Source organism: Choloepus didactylus, chromosome 9, assembly GCF_015220235.1.
Source record: "Choloepus didactylus isolate mChoDid1 chromosome 9, mChoDid1.pri, whole genome shotgun sequence".
In the NCBI taxonomy this organism is placed as follows: Eukaryota; Metazoa; Chordata; class Mammalia; order Pilosa; family Megalonychidae; genus Choloepus; species Choloepus didactylus.
In genome coordinates, this window is record NC_051315.1 from 13,795,196 (window position 1) to 13,819,815 (window position 24,620).

General features: G+C 43.0%; 1 protein-coding gene across 1 annotated transcript in view; it reads right to left on the minus strand.

The window, feature by feature from the left end:
- Positions 1 to 336: 336 nt before the first annotated feature.
- The window catches only part of RALB (RAS like proto-oncogene B), a 48,488-nt gene continuing 24,204 nt past the window's right edge, over positions 337 to 24,620 (minus strand). Inside the window, exons 2-5 of the mRNA XM_037849237.1 lie at positions 23,447 to 23,611; positions 10,782 to 10,990; positions 4,545 to 4,722; positions 337 to 1,904 (exon numbers count right to left, since the gene is read on the minus strand). Coding sequence (XP_037705165.1) covers positions 1,785 to 1,904; positions 4,545 to 4,722; positions 10,782 to 10,990; positions 23,447 to 23,560 — 621 coding nt within the window. The 5' untranslated portion in view covers positions 23,561 to 23,611 and the 3' untranslated portion in view covers positions 337 to 1,784. The remainder of the gene's footprint in view (positions 1,905 to 4,544; positions 4,723 to 10,781; positions 10,991 to 23,446; positions 23,612 to 24,620) is intronic.

Here is a 24,620-nt window from a genome sequence, read left to right on the forward strand (position 1 = left end):
TACTTCCTCTGGACCAGAATTGAGATCAAACAGGTGGCCAACTAAGGTAAAAAGAGAAGGTTGCTTAAGAAAACTCATGAGTGTAACTACTTTTGGCTTTTCAAATTTGAGGTAAAAAGAGTATCTTTTCTCTCCCAAAGGAAAGATAAAGTTAAAATTACTGTTTATGCTTATAATTTTATTTCCCGCAGCCCAATTCAAAGGATTAACTGAAGTAAAGCTTGTCTGATATAGAACAACCAACAACAACAATAGTAAATAATTTGCTATAAATTCCATTAAGACCTGCATTTTGCATATATGACAAAAGAATAAAATAAAAAGGCTGAAATCCTGAAAAAGTGTATTTGCTTTTTTTATTCAAAACAGGCCATGATTCTTTGGGAGGTGATACAAGATTATTTTCCAGTCTGATCATAATTTCTGCAATCTCTGAAAATAACCATAAATTCAAAAGGTTCCCACTATCCCCACCCCAGTTCCCTTTTGGCACCTATATGTGAAATGTCATTTCTGGAAAATGGGGGGAAAATATGCTGCATACTGGGCTTTTATCACATTACCCTTTGATGAAAAATTTTCTGATTGTTAAATTTAGAACATTGATACAAGAAGGATTAGCACTATCTTGTCAATAGAAATCTTTTTCCAGCTAACTCTGTGGCTGTCTTAGAAGAAAACCTATATTAAAAACAGCAGCCAATTCTCAGAGGCAACGGGCCACAGCCTAGATTTGCTTTCCCACTTCTTCTTAATTTCACTTTAGAATCACTGAGCAATTCTAGGAGAGGTAGGAAATGTCTGGCACAGGCTCTGGCTTCATGATTTGGGAGCACAATTTTAACTCTTCACACTCTTCTGAAGAATTCGTTTTACGCTTAAAGAAACAAAAGGAGAGGACTGGACAGGCAGAGAGAAGTCTGTGGCATAACAGAGAGTGTAATTATGAGTGGAGTAAGTATGTCCAGCAGAACACAATGGGCTCTCAGGAGAGGACTTAGCCAGGGGACGAGAAAACAAAAACTATATCCAGATTAGAAAAGTGTGTCATTTATAAAGTATACTACTCTTGAGTCTTCACTTAGTCAACTAAAAAAAAGTTTTTACACAAAGTCAGGACACTATGGAATAAAAACAGCCTACAATTGGCCAATATTTAAATACAAAAAAAAACAACTTAGAACTTGCACTTTTTGTGTGTGACAAGGATTTATGAGCTTGGCATTGACTCAAACTCATGTTTTATTCTGTGCTTCAGGTCTATAGGATATGACAAAGAAACTTATTTTTTAAATCTCTGAATTTTTCAGTGTCAGTAAAGCTTAAGGGATTTTTCTGAGTAAGAAGGGGAGGGGGGGGTCTTCTCCAAAACCTAATAAAATAAGACAGTTTTATTTTCAAAACAAAAGATGGTGATGTTATAAAACTAGGCAAAAATAAGATGCGATGCCAGCACTTTCTCTTTGTAATCAATACTTGGCTATTGCCCACCTGTGGCATTACATATGTGGTTAAGCTTTGGGAACGAAAGGAGGGAAGAGGAAGGAAAAACAAAACTCCAAAACCTCCTGACAAAGAAGCCATCCCCTTGCACGGACAAGGGCTCACATCTTCTGCCAGCCACTGATCCACAGATATTTTTTTCCCATTTAAAGACGGAGGCGTGGGTGAGGTTGGGGAGAGCAGGGGACACAGCCAAAGGAGTCAAGCAGGGTCTTCTCTTTATAAACCAGCCCCGCGTCCTCGGTGGCCACTGACTTGTGCTGCCTCTGCTGTCCTGGCGTTCACAGCAAGCAGCATCTCTCTTTAAAACTTTTCTTGTTCTTGCTGCTTTTCTTGCCATTCTTGTCTTTGTTTTCTGACATCTTCTTGGCTCTGATCTCTCTCATTAGGTCAAAAAACACCTGGGGGTGGGAAGAAAGGAAGTGAAAACAACAGGAAGAAGGCCATTTGATGATCTCATGAAACAATTCACCTAAGCAGGAAAGCTAGTGCTCTTTTAAAGCACAAAACTGCATTTATTTTTATAAGTCATGTGCCATCAAAACCAAAGAATCAAGAGCAAACAAGAATAATTAACCATAGCACACTAACTTCACAGAGTAAGCATTTCGGCTCATCTCATGCTAAAGAAAGAATTATTATTCTGTTGCTCCCATTCAACAGCTTATTTCAGTATGATAAAATCTTCTCTTACAAGTCTTCTGGAGGCTAAAATAATATTTTAGCATAGGCCAGAGCCAACCATTTGTGAAATTTACAAATATTGAGACTGATAGAAGTAATCAGTAGCATTTCCAACCACCAGAGTGGGAAAGAATGGAAAAGGGCACATGCTATTAGGTGAAGAATTAAACACCATTTAATCCTTATAATGACCCTATAAAGGTAGGAAACATCATGCATGACAGCTTTCCCTGGCCAAGTCCATGAGAGCAGAGCTGGGAATGTGGAGGAAGGAGGGGGTAAAGCATAAATAAAAGAAGTCTCCTGCACCATGAAATCAGGGAGCGGGAGGGGGTCCTGCCACACGCAGTCCTCCCCAAGCACACCCCTACCCTAATTCTTGGGAACTACCACCCCTCTGTTCTTTGCGAGGTTAACCGAAAGGAACTTTATCAAGAACTGATGAGACTTGTCCTTTGGATGCCAGTGTGCTGCTCAGATACGGATTATCACTTGTCACAGCAGTTTGGGTTTTGCCCTCTATTTACCGGCAATCATGGCCAGAGTGCTGATTATACTCAAGCAGACAAAATATGCCTCCTAACAAAGAGAAGTTTGAGATTTCTTGTGAAGAATGATGGAGACCCAAATTGGGAGACTGAGCGTGTAGGCTTTTATCTTTGGACATTCAAGCAAAATCACAAGCCCCCATCTTATTTTCACAGATACCTTCTTCTTGGTGAAGAGGAAGATCAGGCTTCCTGGGTGTGTGGGGTGCCACACGTCCTCACTACCAGCTCCAGGCACCAAAAAGGACACCCCCCCATCAGATCAGGCTGACCCAAGCACCCTTCTCACCAGGAAAGGAGCTGCCCATAACAGCAGGTGCCAACAGCTTCAGATGTTACAGGCTTTTCAGGAGGAGGGGAATGTGGTTTGTCCAATTTAAATGGTGGCAAAGTTGATTCATCGGCTGAGTTTACTGACAAACTTCTTTTGTGTAACCTTCATTTGTTTACAAATGAATACAATGCTGCTAGTTATAAGTTTCTGGTCATTCCTGTTTGGCAGGTCAAGCTGGTCCAGCCAAGGGGGTGGAGAGGACAAGATGCGGTGCCCGCTCTCCCCCACCCATCCCCACCCATTCCCACCCTGCCAAAAAACCACACATCTCGTCCCGTGCCAAAAGTCTTCCTGATTTGTTGAAAATGAAGTCTCTGCCTGGATCTCCTGTGTGCATTCTACAGCTAGGAAACAATCTGATGTAAAGAAAGAGATCTGGAATAGCACAAGGATCCCCATGAGAGTTGACGTAACTGATCACTGGGTACTTCCTGCTGCAGACGACAACTACACAGATCTGTTCGTTGCAGATGCTGCCAAAGAGCTTAAAAAATGAACCCCTCCTCACACCAACATTTGAAACATCATGGTTCTTCCAGCTTCATCTCAAGCTAGGGTAAAACCTGGTTATAAATCTCTCCCTTCAGGTGAGAAGTAAAGGAGAATTCTTTCTCCACAAGGAAAAGAAACATAGGAAAGGATGTGGGGGATTCGGATGCTGACATTGCACAACACACAGATGTATCCACTGGCAGACAAATTTAGATTTTACAGGAGTATGGATTATGAAGGAAGAGCTGGTAAACACAATGAGGGCAGACAGGAAAACCTCACCTTCTGGATTTCCTATTTAAGCTATGTGGCAAGATATGTGAGCCTTAACTTATAAAACACACACACCTAACATCAGCAATCTCTGGTAGGTAATTTTCAGACTGTCAAAACTCATCATTGTCAAAGTCATCCTTTCTTTAGTTTCAGAGATTTGAATGAGAACATACCCTGGGAGCGGAGTAAGAGTAAGTAAGGGGAATTGATTCCTGAGTGCACATACTGCTTAGTGCCTAAATTACAGAGACAGACACCTCACCTCTGGTAATGAGGACAAAATAATAACTGTAACAACAGCCCAAAGAGAGAAAAGTCTTTAAAAAGCCACCTTTTTTTCCAGGCCACTTTGGGGGGAACCTCCTAAGAAACAGCCTGAGATGGTGCCCTTTCTTAACCAGAGGTTAAGAAAAATGAGAGAGCACAGGGGCTACTACTTATTTGGGCCTTCCAGCTCAGCTCTCACAAGCCAATGGCCCCATCACATCATACTTCCAAGGGCTGTGTCAACACAAAATATACTGACAAAGTATGATGACAAAGCAAAAGGACTCTGTGGGAATTTTAAGTCCAGGGTCAAACCCTTCCAATGCTTCTCATTAAAAGGCCTTAGACATCTAGAGAAGCCAGCTCTTGCCTCATTCCCAGAAATGGCTCCCACAAAACCAAACAGCCTTCTGCCGTCCCTCGCCGAGAGCCCCGCCTACCTTGTCCACATTGGCACGCGTCTTGGCCGACGTCTCCACGTACTGCACGCCCCACTCCTCGGCTTTACTCCTGGCCTCCTCGATGGGCACCTGCCTCCGCTCCTCTAAGTCTGACTTGTTTCCCACCACGAGCAATGGTATTTTATCTTCTTCAGCCTTGACGCGGAGAATCTGTTCCCTAAGACATTACATCCAAAATAAAGCAGCTGAGAAAGCTGTAAGAAGCAGCCAGTTCTGTCGACCCACCTAAAACAAAAGGCTCTCCTAAGGCATGAGAAGAAATTTCCACACTCAGGGAATGTTCCAAAGCAGCACTCCCTAGATGTAGCCACACACCAGACACTTTTTCAGACTGCCTGCATCAGAATCACCTGGGGTTTTGTTATAGATGCAGATTTCTGGGCCCAAGAGTATCCTGAAGAAGTAAGTGTCGGGATAGGGGCTCTGGAATCTGCCTTTCAACAGTCTCCAATTTATGCTTATCCACAAAAAGATTTTTGTTGAACCTGTGGGAAAGAAACAGTATAAAAGAAGTATCTCTGTAAAATGCTTAGTAAGTCCTCCTAAAACAAATGAGACAATTCCCTTCTGAGAGTAAAAGCCAGGAAATCCAGTTTTTCATATGCAAGGTAGCAGCCTATTAGTGGATCATGAAATCAGCCTAATGGGTCACAACCACAGGTCTTTTTTTGTTCTTTGGTGAAACAGAATATTATAGAACAGAAGAGAAACATCAGAGAGAATCTCAAGTAGTAAAGGTAAATTTTGTTTTGTATACTCCCTCCCCCCACAAACATAGAGTTTGCACTTAAAGTAAATGTAACATGCAATACAATGGGGACAGATATGTTAGCAACATATTTCAATGTGCATTATTTTTCTACTACAAAGTGAAAAAATGAAGAGAAGTACTCTAAGCTTTATGGAAGAGTACCTCAAAACTGCCATCTCTGAAAAAAAAAAAACAGTTACCTGCAGCATATTAAATTTTACCTCTACTAAACATAATCAAACATTACTAATCAAAAGCAAATATTAAAAAAACACAAATATTAAATATTCTGCTTCCAATATTTTGGTCCATTGGAGACATTTCCACTTCTACCTTCCAACCCATTCTGAAAAGAGTGCTCTTAAAAAATGTATGCTGTGGAGACTTGCATTAATTTTTATATGATACAGGGTAACATTTCACAATGATAAACATATACAAAATTTTTCCATGTAGTCAATTTAAGTACCAGATATCAAATAGTTTAAAACAAGTGAAAAAAGGAGAAAAGTGAGAAGGTACTTGAAATTTGCCTCTCAAGTAGCTTTACATGTCCTACATTTCAGCAGGGGTCAAAAGACACAATATATTTAGAAGTTATGTGATCAATGTAAGCTGTGAAAGATAAAAACCTGTTGCTCTCTGGCTCCTCAGTCCTCCAGAGGCCTGTAAACGCCATGTCATTAAGAAACACGAGGATTCCAAAACCAGTAGGTAGTCCTGGGTCCTGGCCTCCTGTGAGCAGCCTATTTCTCGAGTTCATGGACTTCTGTCCAGAAGTTTCAAGGAAGATCGAGTGTGTCGGTGCTTCCCTTTCTACCGGGGCCTTCCCATTTGCCAGATAAACACGGACATGCTGTGTTTTAACAGGCAGATTGGTCCATTGGACCACAGGGTGTGGGTTATCCACCTCCATCCTTCTGTTTCTCATGAGATGATAAACTGGGGCAGCCTGGAACTTTTACCTAAATGTCAAGTGTGCAAGTCAGAAGAACTAACTTCCCCTTCTTTTTGTTTTACTTATTTATCTATCTTTTTTCTTCTCCTTTTTGTTCTAGTTTCCTGGCTGCTAAAACAAATACCATACAATGGGTATTGTCTTAACAACAGGAATTTCTTGGCTCTGCGTTTCAAGAGGCTGGAAGGCTGGCTTCCTCCTGGGGTGGGTATCTCTGGGCTGGCTGGCAATCTTTGGGGCTCCTTGGCTTTTCCATCATGTGGTGATGCCCATGGCAGAGGCTTCTCCTTTCTCTGCCTGGCTCCAATGACTGCCTGCTTTTGGCTATTCCCTGTGGCTTCTCTCTCTGTGACCATCTCTACAAGGCCTCTAGAAAGAGGAGTAAGACCCAAACTGATTCAATTGGGCCACACCTTAACTGAAGTACTCCTCCCCGCCCCAAACAGGTAAAATGTATCTGTTCCATCACAACATCCCCAAAACTGTTAGCCATTTTAGAGCAATGTTAAGTCCAACATCTCAGCAAAATCAGTTATGGATGTTGACTGTACTGGGGCAAAAATTCCTTTGTCTGATAGACCTGGAAAACAAGTTATTTGCTTCCAATATGCAAGGTGGGACAGGCATAGGATAAACATTCCTATACTAGAGGGGACAAATTGGAAGGAAAACAGGGGCCACGGGTCCCAAACAAGTCCAAAACCCAGCAGGGCAACATCCATTAGACTTCAAGGTCTGAGAGTCATCTGTGGAACAATGTTTTGTCCCCTGGGTCTGATGGAGTAGCAGCCCCACCCTTTCCAAGGGCTTGCCCAGTGGCCATGCTCCACCCAACACCAAACACTGGGGCACAGGCCGCACCATCTCTGAGAAATGAGGTGGCAACACTGTCCCTGAACAACAGGGCAAAGGCCTGCCCCCTCCAAGCACAGGGGAGGCCCAGCACTTTCTTCACACATGGGGGAAACCGAGGAGATCTTTTTGGTCCAAGATTCTGTCCTTGAAGTCATTCTTCCTTCAATTCACCTCTTCTCTATCCCTTTCAGTCCAGGCTGGTGGTGGTTTTGGTCATACAAATTCCGTAAAGACCTTGTTGGCTTTGTGTGCAGTTCAAGCAAGTTCAAACCAGCAGACAGGAGAACTTTCCAGAGACCCTTTCCACCAAAATGGCTGGCTAGATCCATGCTCAGCCACACCCTCAATAGCAAAGGATTGTTCGGTTAAATTTTCACGTGGAGCCCTGCCCTCTTGAGAGCCACTTCCTGAAAGCTAGGGGCGTCCCTGATAGGGTAGCTTCCGGTCCTAATATCAGAGCACGCTCTCTGGATAGGCTGGAAATTTTCAAAATCATCAATTACTGTTTGCTTAGTGTTTAAGATTTTAATTCTCAGCTTAACCCTTTCCTCTTGCATTTTACTATAAACAAGGAGAAGCCAGGCTGCACCTCCCACATTTGGCTTGGAAATCAACTCAGCTAAATATCCAAGTTCATCACTTACAAGTTCACATTTCCTCTAGTTTCCAATATATATCACATTCATCATTTCCTTCTAAGGTGTCACCAGAGGTAACTTTTAATGTCCATATTTCTACCAATAAACTTTTCAAAACAATCAAGGCTTTTCCTATCAAGCACCTCATAATTCTTCTAGCCTCTACCCAATTCCAAAGCCATTTCCACATTTATCGGTCATAGCAGCACCCCACTTTCAGTACCAAAAACTGCTTTAGTTTCATACAATGGGTTGACTTAACAACAGGAATTTACCGGCTCTCAGTTACAGAGGCTAAAGGCCTTGCTTCCCGCCAGGGCTGGTATCTTCAGGCTGGCCAGCAATCTTTGGAGTTCCTTGGCTTTTCCATCACATGGCAATAAGCATGACAGTGTCTTCTCCTTTCTTTTTTTGGGTTCCCATGACTCACAGCCTCTGACAGTTCCCCATGGCTTCTCTCTCTGTAAGATCTTCTCTATAAGGTCTCCAGTAAAAGGATTAGGACCCATCCTGTTGAGGTAGGCCACACCTTAACAGAAGTATCCCCTCAAAAGGACCTATATACAACGGAGTCATACCCACAGCAATGGATTAAGATTGAGAACATGATTTTTTTTAGTGGCGGGGGGGCACAACTCCAAACTACCACACCTCTTCTCACATGATACCCAAATTCCTTCTCAAGGTGCTATGAGACTCTGCTCCGGCTCTTTCAGAGTGTGGGGATAATATCTGTGTGGGTGGTGACGCCGGGGAGAGAACAAGGGCAGCATTCTCAGTTCTCTGGAGAGGACTCAGCTACTGCCTAGTGCTTCCTTTCTTGGCAAGTCCCGGGACAATGAGAAATCAAAAGGCTCAGGAGGGGGAAGAAAAGGGAGTGGGCACATCTGTCCTGTTTTAAGCTCAAGGAGATATGCAAACAGGATTAAAAACCTATATATATTATGTAGCTGCAGGCACAGTTACGAAGACATGGGCTACATTCAAATATAGATACCTTTAGGTATGGCCAAAAAGTCTAAAAATTAATAGGACTTCTCATAATGTGTTCTAGTGATTTAACTGATCACCTCAACACACACGCCATAGTTCCAAAGAATTGAGATATTCGCCTTTTAAGACTTGAAACAGCATAATGACTGAGGCACTCCCCTGTTACCTTCCACTCCCTCTGCTGATGTACGTGAGCTCACCCCTTGAGGCCTCCCTGGCTCACTGATGCTTCCTTCCAAAGCCTGGGGGGATATTTTCACCTTTGCCTGATCACCTTACTTTCTGACCAGACTTGCTAAGGAAAAAAAAAATTACTGGTTTTTGTTTTGTTTTGTTTTTTGCCTTTTTAGTTCCCTGTTAGACTCTATAACTGATTCTTAAAATAATTTCAAGATTACTCAAAGTCATCTGGATAGACATGTTTATAATTTACAGGGAGGGTAATGAAAAAAATACAATTGTGTGTAAGAGAAATGGGAAATTAAAGAGAGAGATATAGAAGATAAAAAAGATTACACCAAAAAAGCTCACTATTTCTTTAAAACAAAATGAACTTTTAAGATCCGTAACTATGGCCATTTAAAAATGGACGATAACAGTGAATACTCTACTCACCACATAAAAGTGCCAGGTGCCCTGGGCTGGAAGAGGGCCTGGGGACACAAGGCGATGAACTGGCCACAGTCTTGCCCTTATGGAATTCACAGCCTCATGCAGCATTTCATTTCATTTCATCAACTAACAAGCACATTTTCAGATAAGGAGATAGAATCTCCGATCTTAAGTAAACAAGCCCATAGCCACAAAGCTGGTTAACAGCAGAGTAGGGATTCAAATCCAGTTCTGTCCGATCCAAAGCTCAGACCCTCTCCACTCAACTATGCTAAAAGTTCTTTGAGTATCAAAATGGCACTCTGACTTACCTTTCATTCTCCTGACATGGCTTCAAAAACCTCAAAATAAATCAAAACTCTTACTTTTCTAGTAAAATTCTTACAAAGAGATAAAGATAGGTAAGTGTTCTAGTTTGCTAACGCTGCCAAAATGCAAAACACTAGAAATGGGTTGGTCTTTATAAAAGGGGGTTTATTTGACTTCACAGTTGCAGTCTCAAGGCTATAAGGTGTCCAAAGTAATCCATCAACAGTCAGGTACCTTCACTGGAGGATGGCCAATGGCGTCTGGAAAACCTCTGTTAGCTGGGAAGTCACGTGGCCAACATCTGCTCCGAGTTCTGGTTTCAAAATGGCTTTCTCCCAGGACATTCCTCTCTAGGCTTCAGCTCCTCAAAAATGTCACTCTTAGTTGCTCTTGGGGCGTTTGTCCTCTCTCAGCTTCTCTGGAGCAAAAGTCTGCTTTCAAAGTCCGTCTCCAAAATGTCTCTGTAAGCTGAAGCTCTTCTCTCAGCTCCAGTGCGTTCTTCAAAGCATCCCTCTTGGCTGCAGCAAGCTCGCTCCTTCTGTCTCAGCTTATACACTGCTCCAGTAATCAAGACCCATGCTGAATGGGCGGGGCCACACCTCCATGGAAATTACCTCATCAGAGTTATCACCTACAGTTGGGTGGGGCACATCTCCATGGAAACGCTCAAAGAATCACAATCTAATCAAAACTGATATGTCTGCCCAACAAGATTACATCAAAGATAATGGCATTTGGGGGACATAATACATTCAAACCGGCACAGGTAAGTCTTCAATCATTGCGTCTCATGATTTATATGAAAACAGAATTACAGGTCCTTGAGTATTAGGAATATCTTCATCTTCTTTCAGAGACAAGATTTTAATACTCAGAAATCATAAAACGGATTTATGATTAAAAACAACTGGTGGACAATAATGTGCCAAGATTCAGAAAGCCCAAGAGAATTATTTACAAACAATTCTTCGTAATAATAAGCTCAGCCTTCTGCTATATGGCCATTCGTGGTGAACGAAATTCCTTCCAAGTCCCAGATACATGGAAGAAAGGCCCAAGGCCACAGCTTGGTGGCCTGGGCTCCTCCACCTGAAACCCACCTGAACTCAGCAGTTGCGGTAAAGGACTCGTGCTCTGTGATTGAGAACACCAAGAGGAAACCTTCCCCGCTCCGGAAGTAGTTGTCGCGAATGGCTGCATAGTCCTCCTGTCCCGCGGTGTCCAGGATGTCTATCTGCACTTCTTCCCCATCGAGCACCACCTTCTTTCTATAGCTGTCAGCCTTGGTAGGTTCATAGTCTTCTACAAACTGAGGAGGGAAAGAACATCATCGGGAGTCAATGTTTAAGGGAACGAAAATCTGCCAAAAAATACAATTCCATTTACGGATACCCTGCCTGTAAGAAAATGAGTCTCTATCATGTGCCCATAATCATCACACTGAATGAGCGGGGCCACACCTCTGTGCAAGGCACCAGAGAATAAAAATAACTCTTTATATAACACTTTCAGTTCTTTGTAGCTATAGGTTCCACCATTTTTTGCTTTGTTTTTAAACAATGGGCAGATATGCCCATTTTACAGAGGAGGAAATCAAGCAGAAGGCAGAACACTTGGCAAGATTATCGTCAATATAAAATTATAAGCAAATACTGGCAAGGGGGAGAAAAAGGAACTCTCATTCATAATCAACAGACACATAAGACTCATCTCAAAAGCAGTTTGGCAAGAGGTATTGAGAGGCTTAAATAACTGTGCCACAAGATAAACTCCAAATGGATCAATGGTTAAATGCAAAAATTAAAACGACTGAAGTACTTGACATGAGTGAATTGCTTTATTGCCTTGAAGTGAGGAAGGCCTTTTTAACTATGACTCAAAATCCAGAAGCCATGTAAGAAAAATTGATAAATTAGACTACATAAAAATTTTTTAAAATAAAAACAACACTTCCATATGGCATGACACACTATAAACAAAGACAAATGACAAACAGAGAAAACATATTTCAACCCATAATGTAGAATGTAGGGGAACTAGCAATAGAGAACAATTAAGGAAGGGGGAACAATAATCCAAGAAGAACAGATAAGCTATTTAACGCTCTGGGGATGCCCAGGAATGACTATGGTCTGTTAATTTCTGATGGATATAGTAGGAACAAGTTCACAGAAATGTTGCTATATTAGGTAACTTTCTTGGGGTAAAGTAGGAACAGGTTGGAAGTTAAGCAGTCATCTTAGGTTAGTTGTCTTTTTCTTACTCCCTTGTTATAGTCTCTTTGAAATGTTCTTTTATTGTATGTTTTTTTGTTTTGTTTTGTTTTTTTGTTTTGTTTTTTCATACAGTTGATTTAAAAAAAAAAAAAACAAGGACAAAAATATGTAGAGCCCCCTTGAGGAGCCGGTGGAGAATGCAGGGGTACTGGCCTACCCCACCTCGATGGTTGCTAACATGACCACAGACATAGGGGACTGGTGGTTTGATGGGTTGAGCCCTCTACCATAGGTTTTACCCTTGGGAAAACGGTTGCTGCAAAGGAGAGGCTAGGCCTCCCTATAATTGTGCCTAAGAGCCTCCTCCCGAATGCCTCTTTGTTGCTCAGATGTGGCCCTGTCTCTCTAGCTAAGTCAACTTGAAAGGTGAAATCACTGCCCTCCCTCCTACGTGGGATCAGACACCCAGGGGAGTGAATCTCCCTGGCAACGTGGAATATGACTCCCAGGGAGGAATGTAGACCTGGCATCGTGGGATGGAGAACATCTTCTTGACCAAAAGGGGGATGTGAAAGGAAATGAAATAAGCTTCAGTGGCAGAGAGATTCCAAAAGGAGCCGAGAGGTCACTCTGGTGGGCACTCTTACGCACAATTTAGACAACCCTTTTTAGGTTCTAAAGAATTGGGGTAGCTGGTGGTGGATGCCTGGAACTGTCAAACTACAACCCAGAACCCATGAGTCTCGAAGACAATTGTATGAAAATGTGGCTTATGAGGGGTGACAGTGGGATTGGGAAGGCCATGAGGACCACACTCCACTTTGTCTAGTTTGTGGATGGATGAGTAGAAAAATAGGGGAAGGAAACAAACAAACAAACAGACAAAGGTACCCAGTGTTCTTTTTTACTTCAATTGCTCTTTTTCACTTTAATTATTATTCTTGTTATTTTTGTGTGTGTGCTAATGAAGGTGTCAGGGATTGATCTGGGTGATGAATGTACAGCTGTGTGGTGGTGCTGTGAACAATCGAATGTACGATTTGTTTTGTATGGCTGCGTGGTGTGTGAACATATCTCAATGGAATGAAGATAAAAAAAGGGAAAAAAAAAAAAAGCCAAAAAAAAAAAATATATATATATATGCATCTAATAAACTCTTAACTTGAAAAAAAAAAAAAAAAAACTACAACCCAGAACCCATGAATCTCAAAGACAATGGTATAAAAATGTAGCTTATGAGGGGTGACAATGGGATTGGGAAAGCCATAAGGACCACACTCCACTTTGTCTAGTTTATGGATGGATGAGTAGAAAAATAGGGGAAGGAAACAAACAGACAGACAAAGGTACCCAGTGTTCTTTTTTACTTCAATTGCTCTTTTTCACTTTAATTATTATTCTTATTATTTTTGTGTGTGTGCTAATGAAGGTGTCAGGGATTGATTTAGGTGATGAATGTACAGCTATGTAATGGTACTGTGAACAATCGAATGTACGATTTGTTTTGTATGACTGTGTGGTATGTGAATATATCTCAATAAAATGAAGATAAGAAAAAAAAAGAGCTAATCTCTTTAACATATAAAGAGCTCCTAGAAATGGAAGAAGAAAAAAGACCAGCAATCCAATGGGAAAAAGTGGGCAACATATACAAACAGTTTACAGAAAAAAGGCACATGACCATAAACATATCAAATGACAATCAGCCTCACTAATAAAAGAAATGCAAATTAAGCCTACAGTGACATACCATTTTTCACCTACAAAACTGACAAAAACCCAAAAGTCTGTTGGCATACTCTGGGGAGAAGAAACAAGATTATTCATTGTGGCACCATGTGTAATTACCAAAGATTAAGTGTCACGTAAATGCCCAGCAAGGGGATCCACATGATGGAATACTATGCAGCTATAAAATCTGAGGACGAGAACCATGTTCAAACATGTAGAGAGCTCTAGAAAAAACTGTCTACCTTTTTCACAAGGAAAGTAGGGAGCACGAGAATAAGTGTGTATGAGTGTGTGTGTGTACGTGCATTTGAAAAGACATACCTCAGAAGAATAAACAAAACAAATTTAAAAGCTGTTAAATTGAAAAACTGAAGCAAATGAACCTAACTACATAGTTGGTAATGAAGCCACACAGAAACAATTTAATTGAAAAGACTTTAGAACAGAGTATTAAGGACAAGAAAACCTCAAAAATCTCAAACTTCCCTCCGTGGTTGTTTTATTCAGCAATAATGATACTAAAATTTTAAAGACATTTTTATATTGTATTATAAATCATATCAGTAATTATGTTAATGTTAGGAATCAAGATATTCAGGAAAAAAAGTAAATTACTGATAACACTGTACTATTAAAATTGAATTGGTGCTGGAATACTTGGGCATCCACATGCAAATGAATGAAAATGGACACCTATCTCATACCGCATTCAAAAATTAATTCAAAATTGTTAAGAAACCTAAATGTAGGGGCTAAAACTATGAAACTCTTAAAAGAAAACAGACATAAATCTTCATGGCCTTGGATTTGGCAATGTTCTCTTACATATGACACCAAAGACACAAGTGACAAAAAAAAAAAAAAATCAGTGAAATTTCATCAAAATCAAAGAATTCATGGTTCAGAGGACACCATCAAGAAAGTGAAAAGACAACTCATAGAATAAGAGAAAACATTTGCAAACCATATAACTGATAAGGAACATGTACGTAGAATATAAAAAATATTCTTAAAACAACAAAAAGACAAATAACCCAATTTAAAAATGAGCAAGGGACCCAAACAGACATTTCTCCAAAAAAGATAAACAAATGGCCAGTAGCATATGAAAAAATGCTCAACATCATTATCCCTTGAGAAAATGCAAATCAAAAACACAATGAGATACTACTTTATGCCAACTAGGATGGCTATAATAAACAAGATGGGACAATAACAAATGCTAATGAGGATATAGAGAAATTGGAACCCTCATACACTGCTAGTGGGATTGTAAAATGGTGCAGCCACTGTGGAAAACACTTTGGTGGTTCCTCAAAAAGTTAAACATAGAATCACTATATGACCCAGCAATTTCACTCCTAGGTACATACTTGAGAGAACTGAAAACATTATTTCTACACAAAGACTTATACACAAATGTTTCATAGCAGCACTGTTCACAATAGTCAATACCAGAAACAACCTAACGTCCATCAACAGATGAATGGATAAGTAAAATGTGGTATAGTCATACAGTAGGACGTAACTCAACTATAACAAGGAACAGAGTACTGATTCATGCTACAATATGGACGAACCATTCTGATAAGTGAAAGAAGCCAGACATATTATACGATTCCATTTATATAAAAATCTCCAGAATAAATGTTTGGTGAGTGAACAAAACCATATTTAAAAAAAAAATGGGTTGATGACAAAACCTCGAGGGCAATATACTGAGTGAAATAAACCAGACACATAAGGACAATTATTGCAGGGTCTCACTGATAAGAACTAATTATAATATGTAAACTCATAGACATGAAATATAAGCTACCAAGATATAGGACGAGGCTTAAGAATGGGGAGCGGTTGCTTAGTATGAGCAGAATGTTCAACTAGGATGAACTTAAACGTTTGGAAATGAACAGGGGTGTTGGTAGCAAGATGTGAGAATAACTAACAGTGACGAATGGTGTGTGAATGAGGTGGAAAGGGGGAGCTCAGAGTCATATATGTCACCAGAAGGAAAGTTGGAGGTCAAAAGATGGGAATGTATAAAACTGAATCCTATGGTGGGAAATGTCCATGATCAACTGTACAAATACTAGAAATCGCTTCCATGAACCAGAACAAATGTATGACAATACAATTAGAAGTTAATAATAGAGGGGCATATAGGGAAGAAATATATACCTATTTCTAACTATATACTACAGTTAGTAATATTGCAACATTTTTCATAAACAGTAACAAATATACTATACCAATACTACGAGTCAACAATTGAGGGGGGTTGGTTAGGGATAGGGGAGGATTCGAGTTTCCTTTTCTTTTTTTCCTTTTTCATCTTTCACTTTATTTCTTGTCTGGAGTAATGAAAAGTTTCCAAAAATTGAACAAAAATTAAGTGTGGTGATGGATGCACAGCTGTATGAGGGTACCCAGGGGCAAGTGATTGTACACTTTGGATCTTTGGATAATTGTATGCTATCTGAAGAATCTCAATAAAAATGAAAAAAAAAAAAAAAATCTCCAGAACAGACAAATCCAGAGAGAGACAGTAGACTAGTGCTTGCCAGGGGCTGGCGGGGGATGGGTGGGTGGGGAGCAGCTACAGGGGATGACTGCTGAAATTAGATAATGGTGATGGTTGCATAATTCTATGAATATACCTACAAACCATTGAATTATGTTAAAAGGGTGAATTTCATAGTATGTGAACCATATCTTAATAAAGCTGTTATTTTAAAGATTAACAATTTTTCAAAATTGAATTGAAAATATCAGTATGTACTTGTGGGCCCTTTGAGAAGCACTCATATAGAATCCTTTATTGTCAATTAACAGCTACTATTCAAATGATTTTGAATCAAAATTTTTAGAATTAGGTCCCCCTAAATGGGTACTAATAATTTTCTTCAAATGGAGAAAATGTGAAAACCTGCCCATGCTTCACAACAGTGTCCTATTTCTAATTCCTTTCCAAAGAGACAAATAGGTAACCAAAGGCCAAAACAAAACAGCAAGCCACCAGCCGAAAATCTCTGAACTCCTCCACAAAGCATCTCAGCTGTAGGATATCTGAGCTTCCCAGGGTACAACCAGCAAGAGTCCATTGATTCATTTGATGCTGGAAGTCAGAATGTCCTGATTTACCTCTATGAAAAGCGTGTGATTGTCACAGCCATGAATTACATCCCTGATGTTTACATTTCTCAGCTGGAAGTAGGAAAGCACCAATGTCCCTGTGCCATCGGTGCATCTCATCAGTCTTCTGGCTGAGAAGGGTTGTGCGTAATTCAGTTCCAGGTGCCCACAACCCACAACCTTAAGACAAACTGCAGGAACTACCTCCCCCGTCAGTGAGCCCTACCAGGCCAGCAGCTGGAAGTTCAAAGTGGCTTTTGCCAAAGCTTCACCATCACCAACCTCACTTTCCCAGAATGGCAAAATGCTGAAAAAGGCTTCAAGTATCTTAGGCCAAAGATAAAAAGGTTAAAATCCCTCTCTGCTGTGCTGGTATTGCCTCCAGTTTTGTCCAAGTCAGCACTAAAGCAAAAATAAAGGCTTCTCGGACTGAGGCTCCTTCCATAACCCTATTTTCAGAAAAAATCCACCTTATAAGCTAAAATTCTTTTTAAAACTAAGGGTAAGACATTGGAACAGGATTAAAGAGTCCTAATGGCCCATGAGACTTTAGATAATTGGTATCCCCTCATCTAGGACTTGGTTTCCTTTTCTGCAACATCAGGCTTGATAAGATGATTTAGGCAGGAGTTGCCACATTTGGCCATATGTTAGAATCACCAGGAGAGCTTTATAAAAATAAAGACTCCCAGTTCTCAACTCCATCCGGAAATGTGATTCAGAAGGTATTTATAAAAAAACAAAAAAATGAAGATTCACAGGCGACCCTCTGATCAGCTGGGTTTGGGAATCACTGCTGAGGTCTGTTTGAGCTCCAAAATTGTGAGTTTCCAACTTCACTGTCCAATACGGCAGCCACTAGATGCATTTCAAGTGCTCGGTATCCACAAGCGGCTCCTGGAATGGTGCACTGGAGTGTGGACAGTGAAGATTTTCATCATCGCAGAGTATTCTATTAGATATAGCAGCACTGTTGGAAATCATTTAAGGATCCCCGAACACATTCTCTCCTTGCCCTGCTTTTATTTTTCTGCTTCTCAAATATGTTGGCCCCCAAGAAAAACATACTAAGGCCAAGAATAGCTAGCTCCCGCTTCTGTAAAGAAACTAGGAAAGAGAAGAGGAAACACTCCTGACTCGGCGGCACGCATCTTTGTCCCTCCCTCTTGCCATATATGCACATACAAGCACACTTCATAGAAATGAAAATCCCAGATGAGGCTCTCCTCATTCCCTGGGTCTCAGTGAATGTGCTGAGGAGAATAGATCTTTGTCTGCAAGCAGAGGTGGGCTCTGTTTCTAAACTTGCTCTTGGATTTGGTATCTGGGAGCTTCTCCATCACCTACATTGTCGAGGCGTCTTCCCTCCTCGGACCTGCCGCAGCTCTGCCTCTAATCCAGGGTTTTCAACAGCAGCACGATTACATTTTGGATGGGGTAACCCTTTTTGTGAGGGAATGTCCTGTGCATTGTAGGATATTTAGTGGCATCCCTGGTCTCTACCCACTAAATGCCAGTAGCATCCTCCCCCAAATCGTGACCACCAGTAATGTCTCCAGACACTGCCAAATGTTCCCTGTGGGGGCAAAATCCAGATTTTTTAAAAAACTGACAAATTCTATGGCAGACACGCCCTCAGGTGTGCCTCAGTGAGCCTGGTACAATACCCTCTCCTTGAGTTCGGACAGAACCTGTGACTTGCTTCCAGCCAAGAGAACAGGACAAACGTGATCGGATTCTCCCATATTAAGTCTGTTCTAGAAGACTCTGTCTTAGCTTAGAGACTTGCCTGCTGACCTTGAAGAAGCAAGCTGCTACGTTATGAACTGCCTGCAGAAAGGGGCCCCAGAGCTGAGGGCCTCTGTCCTACAACCACAAGGAACAGGCAGGAATCCAAAAGAAGACCCCAGGGCAAGTGAGATCACAGCCCCAGCCAACACCCCGATTGCAGCCTTGTGAGCTGAGAACCCAGCTAGCCACACCCAAGCCCCTGACCCACGGAAGCTGTGACGTGAAAAATACCTGCTGTGTGAAGTTGCTGAGTTTCTGGTGGTTTGTTACACATCATAGAACGCTAATATGAATAGCACCAACATGACAAAATCTAGTCAAATAACATTTATTAATGGCCTGACATACCTCTAGAGTATCTTCCTACTTTTTTCTTTTCTTTTTTTTTTGGCTGTATACTCTTTGATTATCTTGACATATGCCAAGGATTTAGCAGTATTTTCTAGAAAGAATAAAAATAAATCAGACTTTCCTCCCGTATGGTTGATTGAAATTTTTCTGACAATTTAGAAAAGATTTCTTCAGCTGCACAACCACATGGCATTGCTAATAATGAAAGTTTCAGGATTCTCGTCAACTTTCAGAAAACTCTATCAAGTTTCACAGTAAGAAGCAGTAAGATCTGGGAGAACTTTGGGGACCAGTTCGCTTCCACCCGGGCTTCTCCTCCATCACCTGCACTCCTTCAGTGCCAGGTGCTACAGGACACGTCCATATCAGGATCCAATGCCGGCAAGTCAGCTCGGTGGGCGGCAGTAGGCTTCTGGAAGCTATTCCTACACTGGGAGGCTAGCGACAACTGAACCACACACAGCAATGACTCCAAACCACATAAATATATGCCTCTAAACCCAAAATGTACATGTCCCTAATCTACCTCCCCCCAGCTAGATCCCAAAGATACCTGTAGCCACTCCAGGGCCACCCAACATAAGCAGAAGATGGACAGATGGAAAGCCTACCAAAAAGGAATAGCGGTTTTAACCAACTACAGCTACGATAACTTTCTTTTGCAAATTTTATAACACATATGTCCATGTGGATGCAAGGCAAATGAGAAGCCCTGCAGTGTAAGTTCTTGTCTGAATGCTCTGCCTGGAGAACCAGCAAATGACAGTCAAGCAGAGGCTCTCGTTGCCCCAGGAATCGAGGCTGTGTTGTCAAGCTGAACTCAACACCAGTTACATTATCCATGTTAAGAAAAGGATGTAAATTCTGTCGGGCATGGCGAGAAAATGAAGCCAAACTTCACCCTGCTGCAAAGGAGAAGTGAGGAGAACTTGAAGTCTGACACTCGAGAAAAGATACGTAGTTATGACAGCACCCCCTTCAATTCCTCCCCAGAGTGACTCGTCCCAAAGCAAAATGTCGATCTGTTCTTTAGAACTGCCTGTACAACGGTCCCTCCTTCCTGTCTTACTCCTGTCAGATAGCAAGTTCAAAGTATAACAATGGATATAAAGTGAGCAGGGATCCCTCCCAGCCCTGCCAGAGCTGAAATTACTTACCTAAAATCAGCAATCCAGATCTTACACTGGTTAAGTGCCACAGACCCTACAAAGCGATTCAGAAGCCACCTGTGCCGGTTTGAGTGTATTGTGTCCCCCAAATGCCATTATCTTTGTGGTCTTGTGTGGGGCAGAAGTTTTGGTGCTGGCTGGATTTGCTTGGAATGTGCCCCACCCAGCTGTGGGAGATGATTCTGATGAGATGTTCCCATGGAGGCGTGGCCCCGCCCATTTGGGGTGGGCCTTGATCAGTGGAGCTATATAAATGAGCTGACTCAAAGAGGAAACAGAGTGCAGCTGGGAGTGATGTGTTGAAGAGAAGCAAGCTTGCTAGAGAGGAACGTCCTGGGAGAAAGCCGTTTTGAGGCCGGAGCTTTAGAGCCGGAGCTTTAGAGCAGATGCCAGCTGCCTCCTAGCTAGCAGAGGTTTTCCGGACGCCATTGGCCATCCTCCAGTGAAGGTACCCGATTGCTGAGGTGTTACCTTGGATGCTTTGTGGCCTTAAGACTGTAACTGTGTAGTGAAATAAACCCCTGTTTTATAAAAGCCTATCCATCTCTGGTGTTTTGCATTCTGCAGCATTAGTAAACTAGGACAGATTTTGGTACCAGAGAAGTGGGGTGCTTTTGCTGCTGAGTTTGCAGATACCGAACATGTTGGAACGGCTTTTTAAATGGATAATGGGGAGTTTCTGGAAGAGTTGTGAGGAGCTTGATAGAAAAGGCCAAAACTGCTTTAAAGAGACTGTTTGTGGAAATATGGACTCTAAAGATACTTCTGATGAGGACTTGAGCAGAAATGATGAATGTGTTGTTGCAAACTGGAAGAAAGGTGATCCTTGTTTTAAAGTGGCACAAAATTTGGCAAAATTGAGTCCTGGTGTCAGATGGAAGGAAGAATTTAAAAGTGACAACCTGGAATACTTAGCTGAGATCTCCAGACTATCTGTGGAGGATATACCCTGGCTTCTCCTTGCAGCTTATAGTAAAATGCGAGCGGAGAGAGATGAACTTGGAACTGAACTCTTGGGTTCAAAGAAACCAGAAGTTGATGGCTTGGAAAATTACAGGCTTCCAGGGGATGGAATCCCAGAAGCTACAGCCCAACGTGAGGATGTAACCAAACATGGAACCCAGCCGCCATTTCAGTACAAGCCAAGATTGGAAAAGGAGTTAAGCAGAAAGGATTTGTGGAAAGTCCCATTGTCTGATGGCTTTGACCCCTGCATGCTTCATGCAAAGCCAACAGAATTTTTGCGAGATCTTTATAGACAGAGCCATTGCCGGTCTGGACTGGAGGAGACAGACAAGGAAAAAATTAAAGGAAAAATCTCTTCAAAGACAGAGCCATGGAGGTTGAGGTCTGGAGTCAGGAGGTCTCGGGCTGGGAGAGCGGAGCAGCCCACATGCATGGAAAGGGTGAGTTTGCCCTGGAGGTCGAGGGCAGGCTTTCCGCCTCGATGCTCTGGAAGAGTTTTGCCACCTCAGGTCCCAAAGAGGGTGGAGCACATTTCCAGGGAATTGAGGAGAGCCTGGCTGCCACCACACTGTTCTGAAGGGGTTGAGCGTGTGCCCCGGAGATGGAAGGGAATCCGGGAGCTGCCCCGAGGTTTTAGGAGGGTGGAGCCGAGAAGGTGGTCTCCCCAATGTGTGGAAATGTTGGAGCACTCACCCAAGCATTTGGAGAGAAAACGGCTGCCACAAAGGCACTTAGGAGGGGTTAGGCTCCCGCTCTCTCAAGCCCCAAGGATGCAACGTCGTTCTGTAAATGACTCTCAGACTTTGAAATCTAATGGAGTTTGTCCTGCAGGTTTTAGGAACTGTTTTGCTCCTGTTAACCCTGTTTTCCTTACTGTTTCTCCTTATGGCAATGGAAATGTTTATCCTATGAATGTCTCTCCTTTGTATATTGGGAGCACATAACTTGTTCTAAGTTCACAGATCCACAGCTAAAGAAAAATTGTGCCTTGGGACTGACCATGCCTAAATTGATTTTGATGGGATTTTGTACTTAACTTTTGTTACTGAAATGATTTAAGTTTTTGTGATATTGTGATGAAATGAATGTATTTTGTATTTGGAAAGATAATGTAATTTTGGGTTCCAGGGGGTGGAATGTGCCGGTTTGAGTGTATTGTGTCCCCCAAATGCCATTATCTTTGTGGTCTTGTGTGGGGCAGAAGTTTTGGTGCTGGCTGGATTTGCTTGGAATGTGCCCCACCCAGCTGTGGGAGATGATTCTGATGAGATGTTCCCATGGAGGCGTGGCCCCGCCCATTTGGGGTGGGCCTTGATCGGTGGAGCTATATAAATGAGCTGACTGGGGGGGGGGGGAACGAGTGCAGCTGGGAGTGATGTTTTGAAGAGGAGCAAGCTTGCTTGCGGGACACTGATTATGTGCTTCAACTTGGCGGGCCTGGGCTGGGGGACCTGATCAGCCCCTGGGGAGGGTGGTGGGCACGGGCGACAGCGCCCTCCACAGCCCCCCGGGCCTGGGAAAGTGAGGCCGGAGGCAGGCCCCTTTTCCTCACCCAAAATACCACTGTTAGGGGAGGCTTGCCGGAGGGAACCGCCTTTTCCCCACCCCCTTATCTTGCCCGGACACTCCCCGTTGCCAGTGCAACTCCCATTACCACCAGTGCGCATACATTGTTGCCAGACACCGTTACCGGAGCAACTCTCGCCCCTTTTCAATCAACCTCCGCGCCCTCTCAGAACCAATCCAAGCCTTTAACCTCTACAGCTACCCCGCCCTCTAAACGCCCGATATAAGCTTGTACTCTCCCCTAATAAACTCTCTCTCTTGGCTTCTTCACCCTAAAAGAACCGTGTCCCGCCTGTTCCTTTCTCGCCGCCCTCCTTTGCACGCCTACGCCGGGGACCGGGCCCAGTCCCCCGCCTCGCCCTCGCCTCCGGGAAAGAGCCCCCGCCGCCGGCACCCTCCAAGCAATCCTGAGAGCCTAGGATTCGGTAACCGGCCGCCACCTCCCCCCCCCAGACGAGTCAACTGCAACCGCACTTGCTAGAGAGGAACGTCCTGGGAGAAAGCCGTTTTGAGGCCGGAGCTTTGGAGCAGATGCCAGCTGCCTTCCTAGCTAGCAGAGGTTTTCCGGACGCCATTGGCCATCCTCCAGTGAAGGTACCCGATTGCTGAGGTGTTACCTTGGATGCTTTGTGGCCTTAAGACTGTAACTGTGTAGTGAAATAAACCCCCGTTTTATAAAAGCCTGTCCATCTCTGGTGTTTTGCATTCTGCAGCATTAGCAAACTAGGACACCACCTTAACACAAACTTTCCCCATGACGTTCTCGGCATGTGGGAAACGGTAACAGAAACACAGAGGAGAAGGAAGCCCGCCTCCGGGGAGCCACAAGGGGCCGGGCCTTACCTCGTCGTACATGAACTGAAGCGTCAGGGCGGATTTGCCGACCCCTCCACTGCCGACCATGATCACCTTGTGCAGGGCCAGCGAGCTCTGGCTCTTGTTCTTGTTTGCAGCCATCCTGCTGGTCTCCTCGGAGGCCACCCACAGACAGGAGACCCAGGTGAAGAGCTGCCGGTGAAAGGCACAAAGACTTAGAGGCAGTTTGGTTTCTACCTGACGAAATCCAGTGAAATTCACACCCTCCAAAAAGGCCGAACCCAGACACTGCAACAGAAAAGGAGTTCTTCCAGGCTCTGGGCAGAGATAAAAGCCCTCCAGCAACTCTGAAAGTCCTTCATCACAGCAGAGGCAGGACGAGAGTGAAGCCAGGACAAGAGAGAAGAAATCTCAGCTGCATGTGCCCAAAGCTGTACTGCTGGGGAGGGCGGAAGAATGACTTGTCACTAAAAGCCAATTCATCTTGACAGCACTTCACTGAGGCAGAGTGGCCCAGCGGCTCCAGGGGAGAACTGTTCTCAAATGCACAGCCGAGCTCTAAAGAAAGTAAGAAATCCCCATGCAGGGGAAAAAACAAAACAAAGCAAAGCAAAACAGCAGTAAGCACCACTGTTCCTGAGTCCTGGATGGTATGCTATTGTTGGTAACCTAGGATTTAACAAACTCACAGGGCTAGCAAACTACCGCCCACCCCTCTGTAAAAGGAGCACACCTGCAGGTAAAGAATGGACAAGAAAAATACCTGTCCACCAGCAGAGGAAGACGACAAGGACACGTGTCTGCCCAAGCCCAGGCTTGTGGGGGCTCTCCCCATGAAAATCTGGTACCTACAGCACTCCTCCCAGCCAAGGAATTACCACTGAGGGGTCCCAGGCTGACGGAAGCCGTGGAGCACTAAGCAGGGAGCTGCACAAAACCGCCTGGGGTGAAGGCATGCAAAAAGGACAATGTGGATCCTTCACGGCTAGGGCCACCATTCCTAGGTCTCAAACAAGGGAGCAAATCACCATAAATGAGAGTCAGCATCCATAAGTAGGATGTTTGCAGACAGATACTATAAAAGGTATTATTTAATCAGCTTTAACAGACAAAATCAAAATATGAGGAAAATGACATTATCCAAAGAAGACCCGGTAGATGTGAAAAAGAACCACTCTGAATATGCCTAGAATTTTTTTTT